Genomic DNA, 22,822 nt, shown 5'->3' with positions numbered 1-22,822 from the left:
TTTTTCAGTAAAGCATTCGATCCAACAAATATAATTAATTCTATGGTCTTAACTAATTCTTCAGACTTATATCAGCAATCAACTGGTTGAACCTCACTTTTCTCTAAATTTTCCACTAATTAAGCAATTAATATGAAAAGCTACTGTCGACAGAACCCTATTCAATATTGCTTTTGAAAATGACGCAGCTAGCATATCTAACAGGGATGCAGAAAATCGTTTTAAAATTCCAAAAATGAAACAAAAAACCAAAAGGAGTAAAGAAATAAGAAGACGTGAGATCCAAATACAGTTAATACAATATCATATTCAATTGGTAATCATAAACATATTTAGCGCCGCGAGTGCATCATGACCTGAATCTAACAGGATATATATTATCCCCTCAACAATCCGAAACTTATTTTTTTAGATCTTCCATTAAAGATTATGTCTACAAAAAATCAACTAAATTTGAAATCAAATCAACGTTGGATTAAGGATTTAAGATTTCTTAAACTGAATAAAAATAAACTATTAACTGGTGTGTTGAAAAAAACATTTAGTGAGCTGTGAAAATATAGTGCGGGACGTTCTTTTTCCTTTCGTCCAGGTTAAAATTTCCAACAAGATTTTTATCGAGGCCTATTATTAATTAGCACCCTATCCTCATTAGTATTTGTACGTTGTCCTTCTTTGTCAATAAATATCGTACTTCAACTAAAAAAAAAAACTCATAAAATTGTAAAGAATTTGAAGAATATTAAACATGTAACTCATGTAAAGTTATTAACAAGTAATAAATAATATAATGACCAAGTGAGAAACGTACAAAACGATAACTCACATACATACTTGATATATAAATCAAGGTCCAGAAGAGACTTCACGCATTACCCTTCTAATTAGATTCAATACAATATTCATAAAAATGAAAACTTTAAACAATATCGTTATATTTATTTTTAGGGGTGTGATATTCACACATCCCATTTTACTTCTTACATACCCTCTTAATTTTCGGCCATCGAATCGGATGAATTGAAGAAGATCAACATGCATAAATTAACAAGGGGTGTGTGAGGAGTAATTTGGGGTGTGTGGATAGCACATCCCGATTTTTATTATGCAATTCCTCAGTACTGTTCATGGAGAACATGAATATGACGACATTGTTCTAATAGTCAACCGTCTAGGTGGTGGAACAAAGTTGAAGGTTCACTATAAAACGGAAGACGATGATTTTGGCCTTCAAATTCTGGAAGATGGCCACGAAGTTCATTGGTGGTTCAGACGTAATTTCTTTGGGAACACACTAATTTACTGCTTTTTGCAATGGGAAAACTCACCCTGGTACACTTTTGATGCCTATTCAAGGGTTGTAAGTGCATTCCATGCACAAGTGTATTCCATGCACAGTGATCGCAAATTGCGGTATCACCCAAATGGTGATTATAGCGAGAGGCCGGGTGAAGATAGTGCGGTCCCGTTGAAACCATATTACGGAAAATAAAAGAAAAATATTCCGCTTTTCTTTCAATAATGATTGCAGTGATCTTATAGTTGAATTGATTAAGAGAATGTTCACTTGCATCTAATGTTCTGAGTTGGAAACCCCCCTTTCTCAATGTTGCTTTCTTGTGCATAATAAAAAGAGAACTTTAACCAAAAGCTTCCGGTATTGTTCACTTTAACGAAAAATCATATTTTTACACTAAAAATTCAATCTTGGTACTATTCATTTTACCATTTATTTTATTATTTTCGTTAAAACTCAAAGTTTTCAAACACTTTTCATTAGTTTAATAAGTATATGAAATAGTCACTTAATAATACGGTCTAGTGGTATTATTCTTTACTTATAAGTGAAACGTCTTTGATTTGATTCTCACCAAAGACGAATTTGAATCACATTATTGCTAATCCATTGTGAAGCTTGACGCACTTCTCACTCCCTTAATGTAAATAATATCATTTATTAAAAAAAATAAGTATATGAAATATAATAATTATATTCCTTTTCTAATCAATATTATTAAATCATCATCGTCATTCATGTGAGTTAAACTTAAAAGAATATACGTAAATATCTTAGTCGGACATATGATAAGTATGCACAATCTTCAAAGAGTAAGTCTTCGTTTCTTTGGTAGAAATTGAGATCAATTATAAGACGTAAAATAAAAAAATATTGTTTAACTACCATAGGCGGACATGAGAGCACTTCCAGTGTTGGAAGGTCCCCCAGCGCAACTGCCTATTAAATCCCCTCCAATGAATAGTAACTACCTTTAACAAACAGTAATTATCTTTTGCATCTCCACCCTTAAACTGAATAGCTATAGCAATAGGCAATAAAATATTAGTATTTTTTATTTTATAAAATAATAATAAATAATTTTATTTGTAATTTCGGATAGGATTTTTAATTGGTCTCGTTGTGTCACTTATCATTAAATAAGAAATTACAACCCAAAGTATTTGAGAAAATATAAAATTGTGGTGTAAGATGGAAGATAATGATAAGATATTTATAGAAAAATTAAATCAATTTTTTTTAATTTAAAAAATATCAGATTTTTTTTATTAATGTTTAAATTTTTTATTAATTTTATAACGTGGCTGACGTCAACCTTACATAGCGCGCCTTCAGGCGCTTGGGCCTTGGATTCGTACCTCCCCTCTCCCACGGGCCCCCTTTAGCCCAATTACCCGCATGAGCTGGAACAAGGAAGATTGGCGATTGGGTTAATTTGGTTCCCTGTCCACCGGTCTATACCCTTCATTGGACTTGCTCTAAGGTAAGGTATGCACAATCTTCAAATAGTAAGACTTTGTTTGTTTGGTAGAAATCGAGATTAGTTCTGAGATGTAAAATGTAAAATGACACAAGGTCAACATGTTGGCCACCGTGTTTCTATTTATGCAACTAATAAAAAGTCAATTGACATGAAATATCAGAGTATTAAGGTGATTGGTATGCGACAATGTTGAGTCCTACCCTAGGCCATAGAGAGCATACCTTACCCCTAAGGGTAGAGCAAAGGGGTGTGCATGTGGCCAACAACCAGTGAATAACGTATACACATCGATCAATCTTTACATTATTCCCTGCAATGCTGGTGGTTATTTTACATGAATATTATAAACCGAAAAGTGGTTCTTATTTCAGATTAAAAATGATGGCAGCCATGACGGTGGCCGTCAATGCGATTATAAACAAATTAACACAAGATTGTGGGTTCGAGAAATTAATTTGCACTTTCTTTGGGTACATATTCTGTCTTTGAGCAATCATTTTATCAAGTCAAATTGTATATCTTATACCTAGATATTGCACAAGAATCCCAGCTGATATATCTTCATATCTTAATCAAGAATATAAGTATATATATTTCGTTGTTCCAAAGTATATAGCACATATCAAGTAGTGCTAAACCCTTTATAATTTTATTGTTAATTAAGGGGAATTAGGAATAATACTAGCTCTAGAGTTTAGTCGTAAGTTAAGTTCGTTTCGAATATCTATGCCCCCAATTTTGACTAGGGAAAAAAGATGATTTGTAATAAAAATTGCATCAATCTGATAATATTTAAATGGTATAAAGACTTACATGTTTAATGGTAGATCACATGTGATTCATATTCATAATAATAATTAGTAGTCATTATATTCCTTATTTTTTTTAAATAACATAATAATAATTTGAGTGGTACATGGATATATTTTCGATCTTAAGGAGAATAATATGATGCAGTTGTCATCAAAAGGAGAAAAATGTTTATTGACATAAAAGAAGAAAACGAAAACTACGCAAAGGTCAAGGCATGAATAGCAGACTTTGTACTCAGGGGCAATCAGCATCTGTTTATTGATTCTGCTTAAAACTTGGACAAGTATATTGCCAAACGCAGCCCACCATCGATATTGGACAGACGATTGTTGAAGAAGGATCCGACCCAAATGATCTTTTATCCATTGTGTTGCCTTCATAACAAGGGAGCATAACCAATACATAGCGATGATCTATCAATTCATATTTCAATAGTTGGAGGAGAGATTAAAATCCCAAATTTGTGTGTTTCTGAAGTGTTTTCGGATTTGCACCCAATGCTATCAAACTTCACAAATCTAAACCCAATTTTATGTGTTTCCACATCTTCTTTTTTTAAAAACAAATCCATCTTTTAGTAGTGTCTAGAATGAGATTCAGATATGAAAGAAAGAGATGAAGTGAAGGTATTTAGTTTTGAGAGATGAGAGAAGAACAACGCCAACAATGAACTTTTTTGTTTTTTGTTTTCATTCCAATTTGTGTTTTCGGTTTTAAAAATGGCTGCTTTCAGACTGGTTAGACAATAAGTTCTATGACTAGTGTAATCTAGGCAGTTGCATGAATCCAACAACCAAGATTTCCCACTTCACAACTCAATATGTTATTTTGTTATATCGAATATTTCAACTTATTTAACTATCCTAATGATAAAAAATCTCCAAACCCATCTCTTCATCCTGGTGACTAACAGACGAAGCATATTTAATAGAATCTTTTATATGCTTGTTTGATTAAAGTAACTCTCGTATTAAGTAAGAAATTACAAAATAGAGTGAACTAAACATCAATGATATCATGCGATATAATTGGTTTCCATACCTAAATGTTTCTCTATGATAAATAACTAATGTAGCACACATAAATCATCACCAACCATCAAGGCATGACTACATCATAAATCATAATATATTAACATACAAGTATACTATATTAGGCTTACCATTGTTAGAAATTAAGTAAAACCAAATGATGAAGATCATTGGATTTTTTTTTAGATTAAACAATCATCGGTTATCAGACCATATTGTGATATCCTTTGCGATTTCACACCAAGCACAAAAGCATACAAGTTCCAAAACGTACTATCTGCACCAAATTCAAATCGCAATTTTACACCAGCCATATTGAAGCCTTCCCACGTTCCAAATTCTTTAGAAGATTTAAATTGTTTTCTCAACAAGATAATGAGCGTTCAAATTTATATGCCGAATGTAGCAAATTAACATAATTATGTAGATAAAACTTGGATAAAATTAACTACTTAAATCATAAAACACGTCTCACAAAAATATAAAATTCATCATATATATTTTGATTATACTCAATCTCCCTGTAATCTTATTTAATTAAAAAAACTACTCCACCAAAACTCACACTGCCATTTGCACCAAACCACATTATCCATCCTTCGAAGAAAACAAATTAAAACACACAACCCAACAAAAGGTTGATGACATATCACTGAACACTCCAGCTCCTCTCTCACCATGCAAACCCTCAATCTCCACGCATCCAACAAGTGTCCCTCACTCCCTCCACGTGTCCCCTCCACCGATGTCGTTCTCTTCCTTTAAACCCAAACCCTCCTCCTCATCTTCTTCTCACTCTCATTTCTCGACCTCCACCGATCAAGCCAAACCCAGAAAAACCCAGCCAACCCTAGCTCTCTTAATATCTCATATCAATGGCTGAGGCCCACTACCGCTGGCAGCAACCACAACACCAAGGGTACCAAACCAACATCCAGTTCGACAATCCAAAACACCAAGGTTACCAAACTCAGTACCAGTATGACCAACAACAACAACAAAACGGCTCCTCGGCTTCGAATATTCTGGCAATTGCCACCCTCGTTCCGGTAGGGGGCACTCTGCTCTTCCTTTCAGGGCTCACTCTGGCCGGGACCATCATTGGTCTGGCGATGACTACTCCGCTTTTTGTTATCTTCAGCCCGGTTTTGGTCCCTGCCGCTTTAGTCATATTCCTGTCTGTGACGGGGATTTTGACTTCGGGGGTTTTTGGTGTCACAGCCCTCTCGTCTTTCTCTTGGCTGGTCCGTTACTTGAGCCGATCTCGGCTGCCCCAGACCATGGGCCAGAAAGTGCAGGAGACCACGGGGTATTTGGGCCAGAAGATGCAGGAGACGGCAGGATATTTGGGACAGAAGGTGCAGGAGACTGGAGACTTTGTGGGCCATAAGATGCAGGAGACTGGAGGTCAAGTGGGCCAGATGACCAAAGAAGCGGGCCAGACTATCCAGGAATATGAAAGGACCCAGGAAGGTGGTAGGGATCAAATAACCAAAGAAGGTGGCCGAGGTAAAGAAAGCGGCCGGGGCCAAGAAGGCGGCCGGGGCCGTGAAGGAGTTAATGTTACTGTCAAGAGTTGAAGTTGAAGAGTGGATCATGGATATATATATTATTGTACATGGGCGTCAATGGCTAGCGGCTCTTTCTATGTTGTTTGTGTGTTTAGCTTTCTGGTTTCTGCTTTCTGTATTACTATATGTATGTAACGTTTGACAGTTGTAGTTTCGTGGATGTGCAATGTAATAAATGGCTGTGCTATTTTTCAGTGCCTGGTTCTTTTGTACTGGTTGAAGTTTGAATTTCCAGTTCTTCCTTATCACATACTAAATTTTTGAGTTTTAAACTTTGATGCAAGGAATTTTAGGCTTGTAGCTCAAATCATGTTTGGTGATGTATATATTATTCCAAGGCTTCCTTTACGGATTAGAAAGGATTAGATAATTTCAAGGCATCCTTTACGGATTAGAAAAGATTAGATAATTTTAGGGATTGGCGACTTACCCACTCAGTGACTTTAGCACTGAACGTTCCAAAAATGGGTACTGGTGAATTGAATTCAAGGGTTACAAAATGCAACGAAAGCCCTTCTGGCTTAAAACAATTTTCGAACACCATAACATTTTGCACTTTGTTTTAACCGGTCTTGAACCCGTAACAAAGTGTGTAGCAAACTGCAAGTAAATGCAACCCAACCGCGTCACGAAATGTCTAGCATTATATATAAAATAGAAAATTATATATTAATCCTTAAATAAGATGAAGTTTAGAAAAAAAAAGTCTTATACAAGATTAAAAAATGACTTCAGTCCCTAGATTTTATTTATATGCAGTCAATGTCTTTTCTAGTATTTTATAAGAGAAAATATTTTGGTAGAGATTTTTCAATATATTTATGCTTTTGCATCACTAATTTATTACAATATATTTAGGTATGTACATTTCAGTACATTAGTTCAGTATAATATGTTTAGGTATGCACTTTTGGTACACTTGTGTTTTTGTATATTTTCTTATGTGCCACTAACACATTATAATATATGTCTTTACATACAAACATTTTACTACACTAGTTTAGTAAAATATATTATGGTGCGGACGTTCAGGTATAATAATTAGAGGAAGTTAAACAAAACTAATGAATTAAAATGTGTATAATAATAAATTTAAAATTTAATGTGGAGACATTAAAAAAAATATTCAATAACAAAAGGTTTTTTTAGCCAAAATGATCATTAAGATTTGTATAATACATCACTTTGGCCCCTGTGATTGAAAATCAATAGAAATGGTTCATGAGAGGTTGAGATTGTTCACCAACCATTATTTTGGTCATTCCGTTAAAAACTCCATTAAGTGTCCCGGAGCTACTGGTCGAAAGTTTGGGCAATTTTCAAAACTTCGTAAGTCAATTGTTTCTTAACCAAATTTGACCCATAATAAATCAAAATGAACATAGAACAGTGTAGAACAAGATTATACCTATTTGGAAGCCCAATGGTTGCCGGAGATGGCCGGAAAATAGCCTGAAATGTGACTAGTCTGCGGGAAAACTGGAAAACTCGCCAGAGACTGGGTAAACTTTAAACGTTCATAACTTCTTCAATACTCAACGAAATCGAGTGATTCAATAACAAAAATCATACTTCTCGACGAGATGAAGAGAATGGTACTTTCAAGACCAAGACAGCCACTTTCGAGACGTTTTTATGCCAAACCATGGTTATTTAGCTGTCGAGAAATGTGCCATTATCTTCGTCTCGTCGAGAAGTATGATTTTTGTTTTTGAATCACTCGATTTCGTTGAGTATTGAAGAAGTTATGAACGTTTAAAGTTTACCCAGTTTTCGATAAGTTTTTCAGTTTTCCCGCGGACCAGTCATCTTTCAGGCTATTTTCCGGCCATCTCTGGCAACCATTGGGCTTCCAAATGGTATAATCTTGTTCTACAATTTCCTATCTTCATTTTGATATATTATGGGTTAAATTTGGTTAAGAAACGATTGAGTTACGAAGCTTTGAAAATTGCCCAAACTTCTGGCGAAGAACTCTGGGACACTTAACGGAGTTTTTAACGAAATGACCAAAATAATAGATGGTAGACAATCTCAGGGATCATTTCTATTGATTTTCAATTCCAAGAACCAAAGTGACGTGTTATGCAAATCTCAGAGACCATTTTGGCCAAAAGACCTTAACAAAATTACATATGAACTTGAATTAACCACACATTAAATAACTAAAATTAATATGTAATCTAACACTGAATTTTTATTAAACTTTAATTTTCTTCAAGGATTAAAGTTCAAAAACCTCTATAAAAAACAGTTACATATATGATGTGTCCAGCAACATAACAGATGCAGCTTGAATCTTCATCGCCAGCGAATGCAAAGACATAACAACCTTCATCAATTTAAGAAGTAAACCCTAATATTAACAAAGGAAGAAAATGATTCATGCATGATCCGCCGACAAACTTCCATATAAACCCGGCCAGTTACATTCTTTTCAGACGGATTAAACAAAGCACAAAGAATAATGACCCCCTTAACCTTCCTTTTTTAACCCCTTATTATCCCAAAATCTGTGTTAAGACTTTCTTAATCTTTAACTAATTGCATATTTGACATATAAGAATATTTTGTGAATAAGATTTTGCTCCGAGTACTTATCCAACAGACACCAAGATATTGCCAATCCTCAGACTGCAGCCCATCAAGCTTGTTAAATTTACAATTAAAATATTTAATGGTATTTTATTACCTAATATCTTTGGTCCCTTTTGGTTGGATGAGACACAACATTTGGTTTTTTTTTTTTTTTTTCCCATTAATATCTAAATGATTAAAACTTTAACAATTCTAGTCATTTTTGTGTCCGGTGAAAATTGATGAAAATTTAGAATTGGTTTGTGGTGGTCGGATTGCCTTTTAAAAGTGAGTAATGATAAGTATACTAATTTATTATATCACATTTGTAAACGATGTGATGTAATAAGCAGTTAATTAACACTTAAATAATAATCTAATCAACAATCACATCATATTTTTTTACAAAAATATAGTTTAAATAAATGATCTCCTTAGTGTTACAAAACAAAGTTTGCCACATACATGTTGTAGTGCTATGTGGTGATGTTCTCGTGTAAAGAGCTGAATACTTCATGTAAAGAAATTCAAACATTGCTATTTTTTTCTCCTTTATAGTGATATTAATTTTTACTACCTTTATTAAACGACGAGAAGATAGATTTGAATTTAAGTGTAAAAAAAAGGTCATATTCTAACGAACTTGAATAAGCCCAAATCCACTTCATATCTCATTTTAAAATTGACCTCCTCATTCATGATAAGTGCATTTTATAATTGTTATGATATTTTTATAAATATTATAAAATGACAAAGCATGTATAGCCAAAACCAGAAGCTATTCTTATTTCTTACCCACCTCATCAAAGCCAAAGATCATTATTTCACCATGGAAATGGCTCCTTTAAACCAGAAGTTCCATTTTTTCTCAATTCTCTTCACCATTTTCTTCTATACCAATGTTCTCTCAGACAACACTATTGGAGTGTACCCTTTTCCTTGCTCCACTTCTCACCACACCCAGACCTGCAATTCCTCTCTATACCACATCTCAAAAGGCCACCAAATAGAAGAAATAGCCACTTTTTACTCAGTAAACCCATCCAACATCAAGCCAATTGTTCATGACGACCAACACCCAAAAGACTATCTTGTTTCTGTGCCTTGCACTTGTAAGGATATCAAGGGCACCCAAGTTTACCTCTATGATACAAATTACCTAGTTAAGGAAGGAGACACTGTTGGAAATGTGGTGAGTGAGTTTTACAGTGGGCAGGCAGTGAAAATTGGGGAAGAGCAGCAGCAATTTACTGTGGAAAACATGACTACTTTTCACCTTGTTTGTGGGTGTGTAGAGAAAAAATCACAGGAGGTTGTGACATACACAGTTCAAGATCATGACACTTTATCAGATATTGAAAATCTTCTATCTGCATATGAGAGTGAGATTCAGAAATTGAACAAAAACTTCACTAGGTCCCCTAATTTTATAGATGTTGGATGGGTTTTGTTTGTGCCAATGGAGCTCAATGGACTTCGAGCCCAACAGCAAGGTAGCGCCTCTTTTTTTGCTTCAAAATTGTAACAGAATTGTTTCTGACACGCCAAAATAGTCATACTACACTCTTTGTTCTCTGATATTTTATCTAAGAGAGAAGTGCGGGATGACTATTTTGGAGTGTTAATAAAAGCTTCTTGTCGCAAATGCTTATTTTCTTTAAGTAAAGTACGATAAATGACATATTTTCTTGATCGAACCAGGGAAGAGATTCAGTTTGGCTGCAATTATAGGGATAGTGTCAGCTGTTGGGTTTCTTTTGATGGTCACATTCACCATATTTCTTCTCATAAGATATAGAAAAGGTAAGAACACAGAAGAAGATGTGAACCCAAATGCCAAAAAGGTTTCACTAAAGCAACAGTTTTTCAAAAGGGAAATGGAAGGTAAGACAAAAATCTCAACTCCATATCGAAAAACCATTTTAATGGGTTCACTTATATATCAATTTCTAGATTAATACATTAACATACGAAATGTGACACAATATTTGTTCTTGCTACAGAAACTTTTGAGAATGAAAGGCCAGTCATATATACGATGGAGGAAATCGAACAGGCTACGAATAACTTTGATGACACCAGGAAGATTGGACAGGGCGGATATGGCAGCGTTTATTTCGGTGTATTAGGAGAACTGGAGGTAGCAGTTAAGAAGATGAGATCTAGCAGATCAAAGGAGTTCTTTGCTGAGCTCAAGGTTTTATGCAAGATCCATCATAACAATGTGGTAAGAAGAAGAAAAAAGAATGTAAAAGATTTTGGTCCATTAATTTGGGACTGCTTCCATGTGAAGCAATTTTAGAAAGAAAAAGAAAATGACTATGAGCGGAAGTGCCTCCAAGGTTCTTCTCCAAAAAGGACTTCTAACTTGGAAGCACTTTAAAGTTTTCCTGCCAAACATAGTTAAAAACGCTTTTGATTGTCAACATTCCCAAATAGACCCCTTGTTTTCTTAGTAAAAAGTTTTATAAAGAAAAAATTAAGTGAACAATTTTTTTCTTCTTAGGTGGAGCTGCTGGGATATGCTAGCGGAAGTGAGCATCTGTGTTTGGTATATGAGTTTGTTCGGAATGGATCCCTCAATGATCATCTTCATGATCCATTGCTGAAAGGAAACCAGCCTCTTTCCTGGACAGCAAGAGCACAAATAGCACTGGATACTGCACGAGGGATCGAGTACATTCATGATCACACGAAGACGCGCTATGTTCATCGTGACATAAAAACCAGCAACATTCTACTTGATCAAGGACTCAGAGCAAAGGTAGCAGATTTTGGCCTAGCAAGGTTGGTAGAACGGTCGAACGAAGAAGATATCATAGCAACACGTGTGGTTGGAACGCCTGGTTACATTCCTCCTGAGTAAGTAAACTATGATGCAGGAATTCACGCTTTAATTAAGATTGCTTACTTGCTTGTCAAGGAAAAAAAATGGTCAGTTAGCGGTAGTTAAGCTTATGAACTTACCCTAATCCGCTACTTTTCAAGATCTGTGCGTGAGCTACAAATGACATCAAAAACTGATGTTTATGCATTCGGGGTGGTGGTAGCAGAGCTAATAACCGGTCAACGTGCAATTTTTTGTGACAACAGAGAACCGAAAAGAATGAAGTCACTCATCTCAGTTGTAAGTCAGCTTCTTAAATTCTTAATTAAACATTAATTACGTGCTCCAAGTGACTCAAAATTAACAACATATTGCTTCTGTTTTTTATGCAGATATATGCAATTTTCAAAGAAGAAGATCCAGAAGCTGCTTTGGAAGCTCAAATAGACGGTAACATGAAGGGAAGTTACCCTATGGAAGAAGTCTACAAGGTTTGTGCAACTGAAAAACGAAAGCTAAAAACTTATAACGAAATAGTTATCAAACGGACTCTTAGGTTTACGATATGTAATTATTGTATATGGCGCAGATGGCGAAAATAGCATGGGGGTGTGCGAGTGAAGATCCAGTAAATAGACCGGAGATGAAAGACATTGTGCAAACACTCTCCCAAATATTGATGTCCTCCATAGAATGGGAAGCATCACTTGGAGGGAAGAGCGAGGTCTTCAGTGGCTTACTCATGAGTGGCAGATAAAACTTGAGGATATGTTAAAAAGTCTTTCAATTATGCAAGCAAGCACAAAGAACGATTGTGGCTTAGTCTAGTTGGTCAGGGCATTGTGCTCGCTCTAATTTGCATTTTTGTTCTTATTTTCATAATTAGAGTATTTTAGAATGTAGCATTGTAAAAAAAAACAAGCACATCAAATTTTGTTAAAGAATGACTTTTTTTTAATCAATTTTAGAGATCGAGTGGCTTGTACCGGTTGAATCATTTATTTTTTTTAGCAGTACGAGGGAAACTTCCACCCAATAAAATGCTAGCCGCACCTCTAGTTTAACAAAAATGTAATACTTGTCTCCTTCCCTTGAAAGTAGTCGGTGTTATGTACTTGTCAATCACAATTTAACACGTATGAAAAATATATATTTTCATTTTTAATGTATAATTTTTGCATAAGTGCTGAAACAATGATTTTGTTCGAAGGAAAAACAACTTGTTCTAAAGAATTAGAAAAAACTAAACCAAGTCCACTAAACAAAAAACATCATGGTGTTTGCCTCTTATGTCAAAAACAAAAAGTACGCAGAATTTCCCCATAAGTTTGTAACTCAAATGATTAAAAACATTTATCTAGCATCCAGAATCATGCCCCCCATTCTCAAATATCGTTTGTAGCCAAAAAAATACACAATTTTTTCATAAACCCACCACTGGAGCCCATAGAAATTGCTAAATTGGGCAAAGGAGAAACCAACTTTTATGGGCTTTTATCTTGTATGGACTTTCAGAAGACTGAAATCTCAAATATGAAAAGAATGACCGGTGGCAACCCATTATTTGACAACACTGCAACACAATTTACAATTTGCTTCCACCCAGCAAATTAGCCAAACCAATTCGCGTTTCAATTCGTTGAATTTCATCACCAACAGCTCAAATTTGCCTGACATTTATAGTAATTAATTAATTAATTACTTACAGCATTCAAGCTTCAAATTTATACACCCATTTGATTGCCTTAATATGTAAAGTATTATATGGCGTAGTGCCGCGGAAATCAGAAGCAGAGAATCAGAGAGGTTGTTTTGTTTGTTTGATCTTTGGGGGTTGTATTGATAACCGGGTCGGATTCAAATCTCTCGATCTTCAATCCAATGGCCGGCGCCGCCTCGGCGCTTTTTCTGCTCGACATCAAGGGACGAGTTTTGATTTGGCGCGACTACCGTGGCGATGTCTCTGCTGCTCAGGCCGAACGCTTCTTCACCAAGTTCATCGAAAAAGAGGTAAAAATCTTATATTTATACATATGTATGTATATACACATATATATTCAGCTGCAATTGCAATTGGGTTGCCATCAATTTCTCAATTGGAATAAAAAGTTTCATACTTTAGCCAAAAAATAGCTGAATGGATTGCGTTTACTGGAAAATTTGTATTTTTTTCAGGGCGATCCGCAATCCCAAGATCCAGTGGTGTACGACAATGGAGTCACCTATATGTTCATACAACACAACAATATCTACTTGATGATTGCGTCGAGGCAGAACTGCAATGCTGCTAGCTTGCTGCTGTTTCTGCACCGCGTAATTGATGTATGCACTCTTTGAACTCTCTTGCTAGATTTTTTTAGTTGTATTTGGTGTAATGCTGTTGCCATCGTCATTGATTATTGCCCGCTTGGAGGTTTTCGTGTGTTTCGATATGTTTGTTTGTGTTTTCAGGTTTTTAAGCATTATTTTGAAGAGCTAGAAGAGGAATCGCTAAGAGACAACTTTGTCGTAGTGGTAATTAACTTGTAAGGTGTTTTATAGGTAGAATTATGGATAGAATTTTGATGGCAGTATGCTGAATTGCTAAATAATGCCCTTGTGTGTTGACAGTACGAGTTACTTGATGAAATTATGGACTTTGGTTTCCCGCAATTCACTGAAGCGAAGATTCTTAGTGAATTTATCAAGACCGATGCTTACAGGATGGAGGTGACACAACGTCCTCCCATGGCCGTTACAAATGCAGTGTCTTGGCGCAGTGAAGGGATACAGTACAAGAAGAACGAAGTACGTTGATCCTCTTTTCATGTTTACCATTGATTAATTAAATCCCGACTGTGGAGTCATGAAGCTCTGTTTGTATTTTATCAGGTCTTTTTGGATGTGGTGGAAAGTGTCAACATACTTGTCAACAGCATCGGACAAATAATACGGTCAGATGTCGTTGGGGCCCTAAAGATGAGAACATATTTGAGGTGCATAACTTCTTTTCTTCTTGAATTTAGTATTAAGGCACAAACTGTAGGAAGTAGCAACTGCATTTGCTATAAAGCCACTAACCCGCCGAATTAAAATGTGTTCTGGCCAACCCTTTGATTAACGGTTTGGATTTTGAGAAGGAAACTCCAGCATGTTCATTTGAGATAAGGCTCACAATGTTAACATGAGCCTGGAAAATGAGTACTTATTGAGAGTATCCTAAAAATATGTAGATATGTATGGATTTCGTCCTTGGATGTTGTGATGTTTACTAACTTCATGTTCGACACTGACTGGTTAAACTTGCTTCATTTGTTGTAGTGGTATGCCCGAGTGTAAGCTTGGACTAAATGATAGAGTGCTGCTAGAAGCGCAAGGTCAAACATCGAAAGGAAAATCCATTGATCTGGATGACATTAAGTTCCATCAGTATGTTGCCTTAATACAAGCTAATTCATATATCTGTTGCTTCACAAGTTTCTTTTTCCATATTATGCTACAACTCTTATAATGTTACTGCTGCTCGAAATGCTTATAATACTTTGTATTTACTTTATTTTTTCCGACCCAATTAGGTGTGTGCGTTTGTCTCGATTTGAGAATGACCGGACTATATCGTTCATTCCCCCTGATGGAGCATTTGATCTGATGACATACAGACTCAGTACTCAAGTACCTTTTGTTTTTTTTTGCTAATAATTTCCTTATTTCCGCCATGTCTATAAAGCCTTGTTAAGGTTTTGGTAACTAAGGGGAGCATAAATTAGTCAATTGGTGGAGCTCCAACCCCTATTGACATGTGCGTTACGTTTGCTCAAAATATAAAGCAGAAAAGACCACTTGTCCTTCAATGATTTCAGGTGAAGCCTCTTATCTGGGTGGAAGCACAAGTTGAAAATCATTCTAGAAGTCGTATTGAATTCACGGTAAAAGCAAGGAGCCAGTATAAGGAGCGCAGGTAAAAGAATTGCTGCTCTAACATTTATTTATGTTGAATCCATTATATAGAATACCAAGGCTCCGAGTTACAATTTTTTACAGCATAGTAAAAACTCAACATTTTTACACATTACGAGTTTATTCTTGAGTGCCATTATCTGAATTCTCACTGTAAGCTATGGTTACATTGTACAGCACGGCTACAAATGTCGAAATTGAGTTGCCTGTGCCCGCTGATGCTACAAACCCTAATGTCCGGACATCAATAGGATCTGCTAAATATGCTCCTGAAAGAGATGCTTTGGTCTGGAAAATCAAGTCTTTTCCTGGTAATAAGGTAACAATTCGTCTAAAGCTTCATATTATTTCTCCTCCCCTTAAATATATATTGATTGCAGAAACCTTCGCGAAGATAATTTTGACCTTTTTTCGGTATTAAATTACTTAGGAATACATGTTGAGATCTGAGTTTACGCTTCCTAGTATAACCGCTGAAGAAGCGGTTCCTGAAAGAAGAGCTCCTATTCGGGTGAAGTTTGAGATACCGTATTTTACTGTCTCCGGAATTCAGGTGCGTTATAAACTTCGTTATTTCCTCGAAAGGTTGCTTGCTGTTATAGGTTCAAACTGATGCTATATGGCATGTGGATTTTGTAGGTCCGATACCTAAAAATCATTGAGAAAAGTGGGTACCAGGCTCTTCCTTGGGTGAGATATATAACAATGGCTGGCGAATACGAACTGAGACTAATGTAAATGCATACGTATCTTGCTGCTTTCGATCGCGTAAATAGTTTACATTCGTGCGGAGAGTTTTCTTTCGATACTTTCGCTGTTACCAGTAGAGGATCTTTCTTCCAAAGGACACCCTACAAGTTTCTTCAATCATTTTTTGTGTTTTGTCCATCTTTTTTGTTATAACCAATAGGAGATTTTGTTTCAGACCCACAAAGTAGATTGTACGTCGTGGCGAATAGTTGTGTTTTTGACTCGGTAATTTTATTGTTGCCATGCTTGAAATATAGCGAATGATAAATGCTTTCGAAATATACATGAAAACGAGAAACAAATACAAGCCGCATGGTGTACCATTTCACGTGTTATATTCTAAGTGGAATAGTCACACACCACGAAGCCGTGTTTTAGATACACCAGAAAATTCCAAATTGCTCCATGAGAGAGAGAGAGAGAGAGAGAGAGAGAGAGAGAGAGAGAGAGAGCATGTCAACATTAATTGGCAAACCGAATTGATAGAATTGTAAAAATAGTCAGAAAGATTGTACAAAATTACAAATATTTTTTAGGTGAGTACTTAGGCTACATATCATAGAACTGCAAAGCTACAGGATGAGGAAGATCCGCACAGGCTCAAACCTATTACAAAAGACTGAAAGAGTATGCAAGGCAGCAGCATTCCAAAACCTCAAACCCACACCTAATAAACCTGCAAGCAAAAGAACAATGAACAAAGAGATCGAGTCAACTTCCAAGCAAGAAGAAAATGGACGATCGATCCAACGAAAAAAAATAATGTAGTTTTCATAGATGATAGTGGTAACAGTAGCAATTCTTTAAACAGATACTAGAACTAAATATATAATCTTACAAAACCATAATTGTAATGGTATTACAAATTACACAATCATGCTTCTTTACTTCAACCAGTTTCTCCAACTGACTGAGAAATTGTTTGGAAAAATTGTCAAGCTAAAACAAGTACAACGTCCTAACTTCAACTCCAATGTAAAAATAAAGATTCACAAGAATTTTGTAAAGGATACGAAGTTGTGTTGGATGGGCTTTGACTCTTGAACAATGACATATTGGGGGTTAATAAGGACCGGGATATTTGTATCATGGTTTACTTTTGTTTGTTCGGGTGTTTCACCAAGATTGTGGACATTCTTACCGCAATTAGAGGGACCCATTGTATAGCAAGGTAATCTATATTAGACACGACATCCAATGGCTATTCTATTTTCTACTCACTTAAAAGTTAAGACGAACAAGCCCAAGACTAAGAAACAGATGTACTTACTGGTTGTACAAACATGGTGAGTAAAATTAGCAAGTAGACTTTGTAGGAGCGACAACTAGAGGGAGAGTAAAATAACATACCAAGACTACTACACACTGATATTAGACAATGACAAAATTTCTCGCAACTGCAATCGGTCCAATATCATGCGATCATGCCCCATTTCTATAGACTATAAATATGATATATCCTTTATATATGTTTGGTTGTGGACTTTTGAGTATTCAGACTATAACAGTGATACAGGATGCAAGACCGAGTCCCAGATGAGTTATGTGTGGCAGAATATAACATTATACACATCATAACAATACATTATGTCATTCACGCGAAGAATAGGCTCAGATATGTTAGATTTGGTGTTATAGAGGGAGAAAGAAATCTCCTTCAACAATCAACATAGATTTCGACAGCAGAATCAAAACAAGAATGTCAAGTCTTGGTAGTTCTCAATGGTCCCTCTCATAGCAACGTCGTACAGGCTCAATTCAATAACAGAAAGGCATGAACTTTAAAGACTACCAAAGATACACATTGCATATACCAAACAAACAACACCGTAACAGGAAGAGATAAAATATACGAGCATTGAGAAAAAGAAGCCAAATCCAACAGTTCAAAACTGAATCAAAACAAATGAAGTGAGGAAATACCAATCACTGTTGCTGCTGATTTTGCTGCTGGTTCTGAGGGTTGGGTGGAGGCGGCATTCCAGGACGAGGCGGTCCAAACATATGCATTGCACCACCAGGCGGAGGAGGCATTCCAGGACGGGGCGGGGGAGCTTGCATTCCAGGGCGAGGTGGAGGCGGTGGACCCCTCATCATCTGCCCAGGCGGCGGAGGACCCATCGGCCTCTGCCCAAACTGCATCTGGGGCGGGCCAGGGAATTGCTGAGGTGGACCCCCACCAGGAGGCCTAGAAAACTGCGGAGGTGGAACACCAGGCGGTGGACCACGACTCATCGGAGGTTGCCCGGGATATCCAGGCATCTGTCCAGGTGGACGAATCACCGGAGCAGACGGGTAGGACATAGGAGGCGCGGAGAGGTTCGGAACTGGCGGGCGTGAAATCTGGGGTTGCATCATGCCAGGGGCCGGTCCACCAACGCCGCGAACCGGACCAGAGAGCCCAGGCTGGGCCTGGGCCAGCGGAGCAGTGGGGATACCTCGTCCGGCGGCGCGGCCCAAACCGGGACCAGCCAAAGCAGCGGCGTTGGCTGCCTTAGCACGAGACTCTTCCTGAGGAGGCGGGCCCTCGACAGTCATGGAGACGACCTCTTCGCCGCGGAGGAGGACGAGGCCTAGTGTCCGGCGGTCGTCGCGCTCCTCGTTGGTCTTCTTGCCTTTCAGTGGAGGCAACTTGCGGAACTCCTCGCAGTCGCCGAGGACGAGGTTCATGTGGCGATCGAAGGCCATGAACTTGCCGACGAGCTGCCTGCCGTCTTGGATCGTCACTCGCATCCGGTAGTTGATGAATTGCAGCATCTTAGAGCTCTTCGACATCGACATTGTGGCGGCGGGTGGTGGCCTCTGCCGTCCTCCGCGCTCTGGGCTTCTCGAGGTTTTGGAGACGGAGAGGAAGAAGAGAGGATTTGAAAACCCTAGGGTTTTGGATTTGACCGAAAATCGATTTCAAATTCAAGTTAATTGTGCAGTTGGTTGGCCCACGAGAAGGATTTGGGCTTACAACCGACCCAGGATTTGGGCCTCCAACCTCCAATTAAATCTCGAATTGCATTGTTGGTTTGAGGACAAACTTGCAATTTAGGGTATAACTTATGGACCATTGTCATGATTAATCCATTTACCTCGAATTTCATTGGGCCGAGTACATTATTCTAGCCAACTTGATTTAATTTTGGGTCTACTTAAACAATCTTTATCTGAAAGATTGAATCACGTGTCACGTAAAAATGAATGTATTATCCTTATTGGCTTGGATTTATCACCATTTTTGAATTTTATAACCGATGTATGCATGTGACACTTTTTCTGTCATTTCACGTGAAACCGATGAACGTTTTGTCTGTGACTAAACCTACTTTATTACGAACATCAATTTTATCGCCCAACTTCTCTATAAATACCTTCCAAACCCCCAACTTAACATATGAAGTAAATCATAGATAGCTTGCTTTCATCATGGTTACCAATTCTTTAGAATTTGAGAGCCAGTTTCCAAGTTTTAGAGGGAGGAGAAAATGGGGGGAGAAGAAAATGATAGGGAAAATGAAACATGAGAGACAATTGAGCTTAGTCAAAAGCACTTATTGCATTGTAGAAATGGGTGGCATGGGAGAAACGACGCTCGAGAGTTGCCCCTTGTGACGTCGAGCATAAAAGGGTTTGACGTCCTCTGAACCAGCCACGGTATGTCCATTTACTCGTTGAATTTTTTTTTTTTTTTTTAGTACATCGATATTTTTATATTAAGGGAATGAGGATTTCGGCTAAACCACATAATAGGTAGCCTAATTTGTTATCGAATTCGTCATATACGAGATTCGAATCTAAGACCTCTCATTTTCAAATGAAAAGAAATACTATCAGACCGTAGTACTAAATGACATTTACTCGTCGATTAGTCGTTCTTATTTTTACTTTAGGCTTTTTTTCCATTTAAGAGTATTTTGTTTTTTACCTTTGGCTCTCTATATGCTGGTGTTAGGTGGCTGGTTCAGTTTCCTTACGGCCATGACGTTTTGTGAGCTCTTCCGTTACTATCACAGCCCCTTTACAGAGGTTAGAGTGAACAAATCCCGTTATTCCCCAACGGACTTGCAGGCGTAAGTTCGAGGGACAACTCACTCTCTTCCCCAGAAAGCCGGATGAGTACCAAGATGATCATCGTCATGAACCATTTCTGAGATCAGAAAAATGGAGCCTCTGGAAGCGTACGAAAAAGATTGTCGAGTTCCATCGCTGTAAATCATTATATATATTTTTTTGTAATTGCGAAAATGTAAAAACAAAGAATACACATTACAAAGAGTTTATCAAAAATCATTGTCAATCGATTTATTTGTTATTGTATAAGAGAAACGAGATTGGATTGCAGAAATCAAATAAAAACAGGAGACATGATAAAACAGGAGTATGTAACAGAAGAAAATGTATGAATATCAACTTTACTTAGTTTAAATATAATTTGTTTAAAGGTTTTTTTTTTCTTTTTTCGAACAACTTTTATTTAGAAGATTCAATCACGTGAAGTGACATAAAATAATGTGTATGATCAGTTGTCATAATCCAATTTGATTATACAATACTCGAATTTTGTAAATGCTATATGCATGTGTGATCCCTTCGGTCATCTCACAAGCAATTGTTAATGCTTCTTTTGTTGAAAAACCAACTTTATTATCAACATCATGTAAATTGGCAAAATTTTTTAATATGTGTGTCATAAAATGTTTCGGTTAATTTTTACTCATCTTTTATGTTCACGTGAAATAAGTGAATGATATTTAAATTTTGTAGTTGTTATATGCATTTATCACATTCTTTGTCATTTCACGTGAGACTGCTAACGCTTTTTTTGTCATCACATCAAGTAACGGATAAGAAAATTAATATGTATGTCATAAATTTTTTTGGTTACCTTTTACTTTATGAAACTATTGTTTGACTTCTCAATATGTTCACATGAAACAAGTGAATTTTATTTAAATTTTGTAACTGTTATATGTCTGTGTAACTCCCCCAGTCATTTCACGTGAAACTGATGACACTTCTTTTGTCACCAAATCAGCTTTATTATATACATAACGTGAATTGACAAGAAAATTAATATATGTGTCATAAACTATTTCGATTAGCTTTTACTTTTTTAAACTATTGCCTGACTTCTTAGTATGTTCACGTGTGATGTTGTGCCGGACAAAAATTAGGTTATTTTACATGAAATAAAATTAAAAGAAGGAAGCAACGAGAAATCAAGAAGTGATTGAAGAATCGGTAGTTCATGTGTTAATAGGTTATTTGTTGTTGCCATATACTGAAAATAGATGTTTTAGACTTTTCGTGTTGTCAAGATTAACACAACTGTAGTTTGATGCGTCTGTTTTTGACCCATAATATATGGATTCAAAGAGAACAATGAGATCTATAAGAATTGTTGTATAACATGCCCAGCCGGAATTTGAGGTCGTTTACTATATTGTATTCGAATTTTAATATTTTAGGATTTTTTTATATTTATTTTGTTAATTTATTTCATTTCATATTTAGATACTTAGGGTAGGGATAAGAGCATTAGAAATAGGTCATCTTGGCCTTATGTTTGTAATATATTCGACTATTATTCAGTAAACCTGAGTTTCTTTCTATTTTCCTAGTGGACTCTAGAGCTTGCTAGTTGTTTTCTAGCGAAGGATTATCGTTCGATTTTTCTTGATATATTCTGTTGTGTCAAGGTGAAACGAGTTAATAATATTTAAATTTTGTAATTGTTATATGTATGTGTGAACTCCTTTGTCATTTTATGTGAAAGTATGCATGTGTAACATCCTATGTCGTTTTACGTGAAATTGTTGAATGCTTTGTCTGTGGCTAAATCAATTTTATTATTAACATCACGTGAACTGACAAAAATAATAGTTCACGTGAAATGACATGACAAGTAATACACATGTCATAAGCTATATTTAATTAGGGCTTAATTTTAGTAACTGTTACTATAGCGTCTCTGCAATTTCACGTGAAACCAGTGGATTATTTATCTGTAATTGAACAAATTTGATTCCATCGTTGATTTGGTACCCAACTTTAATCTCTCATTGGACTTATTGTCAAGCTTTTACCATGTTAGTAGTTTATTGACCTATGTATTTTTTCTCTCTCTTTTTGAAATATGATCTTTTATTTGAAATTCTACATTTTTTTATTAAGATGCCATTAGATTATTTCTGTACAAACTGTTCGTACATAATTTTGTTTTTTTTTTAATTTAAATTTTGTGTAAATACATGCATTTTATATTCACTCAAATTAGATTAAAAATTTGTCTTTAGTTGACCAAGTTTAAATATCTTATCAGTTATATGGCTTAACATTAATTTTCTCAAAATTAAATATGAAAATTGTTATTGTCATTCTAAACATCTCATTTTAAACTTCTAACTTTTTTATAATTAGAAAGAAAAATACACTTGTAATAAGTGTAGAATAAGATTTTTTGAGTGCTAATAACAGTTTCCTTAAATATTTATGCTATAAGGTATTATCTAGAATATTTAGTCACATGAATTATATCAAAAAATTGTT

At 36.1% G+C, this 22,822-nt stretch overlaps 4 protein-coding genes across 4 annotated transcripts; 3 read left to right on the top strand and 1 right to left on the bottom strand.

Annotated features, from left to right (window-relative positions):
• Positions 1–5,421: 5,421 nt before the first annotated feature.
• On the top strand, positions 5,422–6,389 carry LOC137710176 (uncharacterized). The gene has a single exon (XM_068449123.2). The coding sequence runs from the start codon at positions 5,500–5,502 to the stop codon at positions 6,202–6,204; it is 705 nt and encodes a 234-aa protein (XP_068305224.2). The 5' UTR covers positions 5,422–5,499; the 3' UTR covers positions 6,205–6,389.
• Positions 6,390–9,601: 3,212 nt separating this feature from the next.
• LOC137710177 (lysM domain receptor-like kinase 3) lies at positions 9,602–12,557 on the top strand. The gene is made up of 7 exons (XM_068449124.2): positions 9,602–10,265; positions 10,474–10,656; positions 10,776–10,999; positions 11,279–11,634; positions 11,761–11,899; positions 11,992–12,090; positions 12,189–12,557. Exons 1-7 carry the CDS (start codon positions 9,602–9,604, stop codon positions 12,354–12,356), a joined length of 1,833 nt encoding a protein of 610 aa, XP_068305225.2. The 3' UTR covers positions 12,357–12,557.
• Positions 12,558–13,112: 555 nt separating this feature from the next.
• Positions 13,113–16,564, top strand: LOC137711004 (AP-1 complex subunit mu-2). Its single transcript, XM_068450192.2, has 11 exons — positions 13,113–13,609; positions 13,775–13,921; positions 14,051–14,113; positions 14,210–14,386; positions 14,471–14,574; positions 14,900–15,007; positions 15,154–15,250; positions 15,439–15,536; positions 15,713–15,854; positions 15,966–16,088; positions 16,175–16,564. The coding sequence occupies exons 1-11, from the start codon at positions 13,481–13,483 to the stop codon at positions 16,271–16,273; spliced, it is 1,287 nt and encodes a 428-aa protein (XP_068306293.1). The 5' UTR covers positions 13,113–13,480; the 3' UTR covers positions 16,274–16,564.
• Positions 16,565–16,747: 183 nt separating this feature from the next.
• On the bottom strand, positions 16,748–20,101 carry LOC137710750 (uncharacterized). Its single transcript, XM_068449871.2, has 2 exons — positions 18,209–20,101; positions 16,748–16,961 (listed from the first exon to the last, which is right to left on the bottom strand). Exon 1 carries the CDS (start codon positions 19,064–19,066, stop codon positions 18,212–18,214), a length of 855 nt encoding a protein of 284 aa, XP_068305972.1. The 5' UTR covers positions 19,067–20,101; the 3' UTR covers positions 16,748–16,961; positions 18,209–18,211.
• Between the last annotated feature and the right edge of the window lie 2,721 nt (positions 20,102–22,822).

Source organism: Pyrus communis, chromosome 6 (genome assembly GCF_041283825.1).
Source record: "Pyrus communis isolate YQ-2024b chromosome 6, ASM4128382v1, whole genome shotgun sequence".
In the NCBI taxonomy this organism is placed as follows: domain Eukaryota; kingdom Viridiplantae; phylum Streptophyta; class Magnoliopsida; order Rosales; family Rosaceae; genus Pyrus; species Pyrus communis.
The sequence above is the reverse complement of the archived record's forward strand: the minus strand, read 5'-3'. Positions and strand labels throughout refer to the sequence as shown.

Coding starts and splice junctions, on each gene's coding strand:
- LOC137711004 (XM_068450192.2), top strand. CDS start 13,481: ATGGCCGGCGCCGCCTCGGCGCTTTTTCTGCTCGACATCAAGGGACGA. Junction 13,922..14,050: donor TTCTGCACCGCGTAATTGAT/GTATGCACTCTT, acceptor TTGTGTTTTCAG/GTTTTTAAGCATTATTTTGA. Junction 15,251..15,438: donor CATACAGACTCAGTACTCAA/GTACCTTTTGTT, acceptor CAATGATTTCAG/GTGAAGCCTCTTATCTGGGT.
- LOC137710176 (XM_068449123.2), top strand. CDS start 5,500: ATGGCTGAGGCCCACTACCGCTGGCAGCAACCACAACACCAAGGGTAC.
- LOC137710750 (XM_068449871.2), bottom strand. CDS start 19,066: ATGTCGATGTCGAAGAGCTCTAAGATGCTGCAATTCATCAACTACCGG.
- LOC137710177 (XM_068449124.2), top strand. CDS start 9,602: ATGGAAATGGCTCCTTTAAACCAGAAGTTCCATTTTTTCTCAATTCTC. Junction 10,657..10,775: donor TTTCAAAAGGGAAATGGAAG/GTAAGACAAAAA, acceptor TTCTTGCTACAG/AAACTTTTGAGAATGAAAGG. Junction 11,000..11,278: donor AGATCCATCATAACAATGTG/GTAAGAAGAAGA, acceptor TTTTCTTCTTAG/GTGGAGCTGCTGGGATATGC.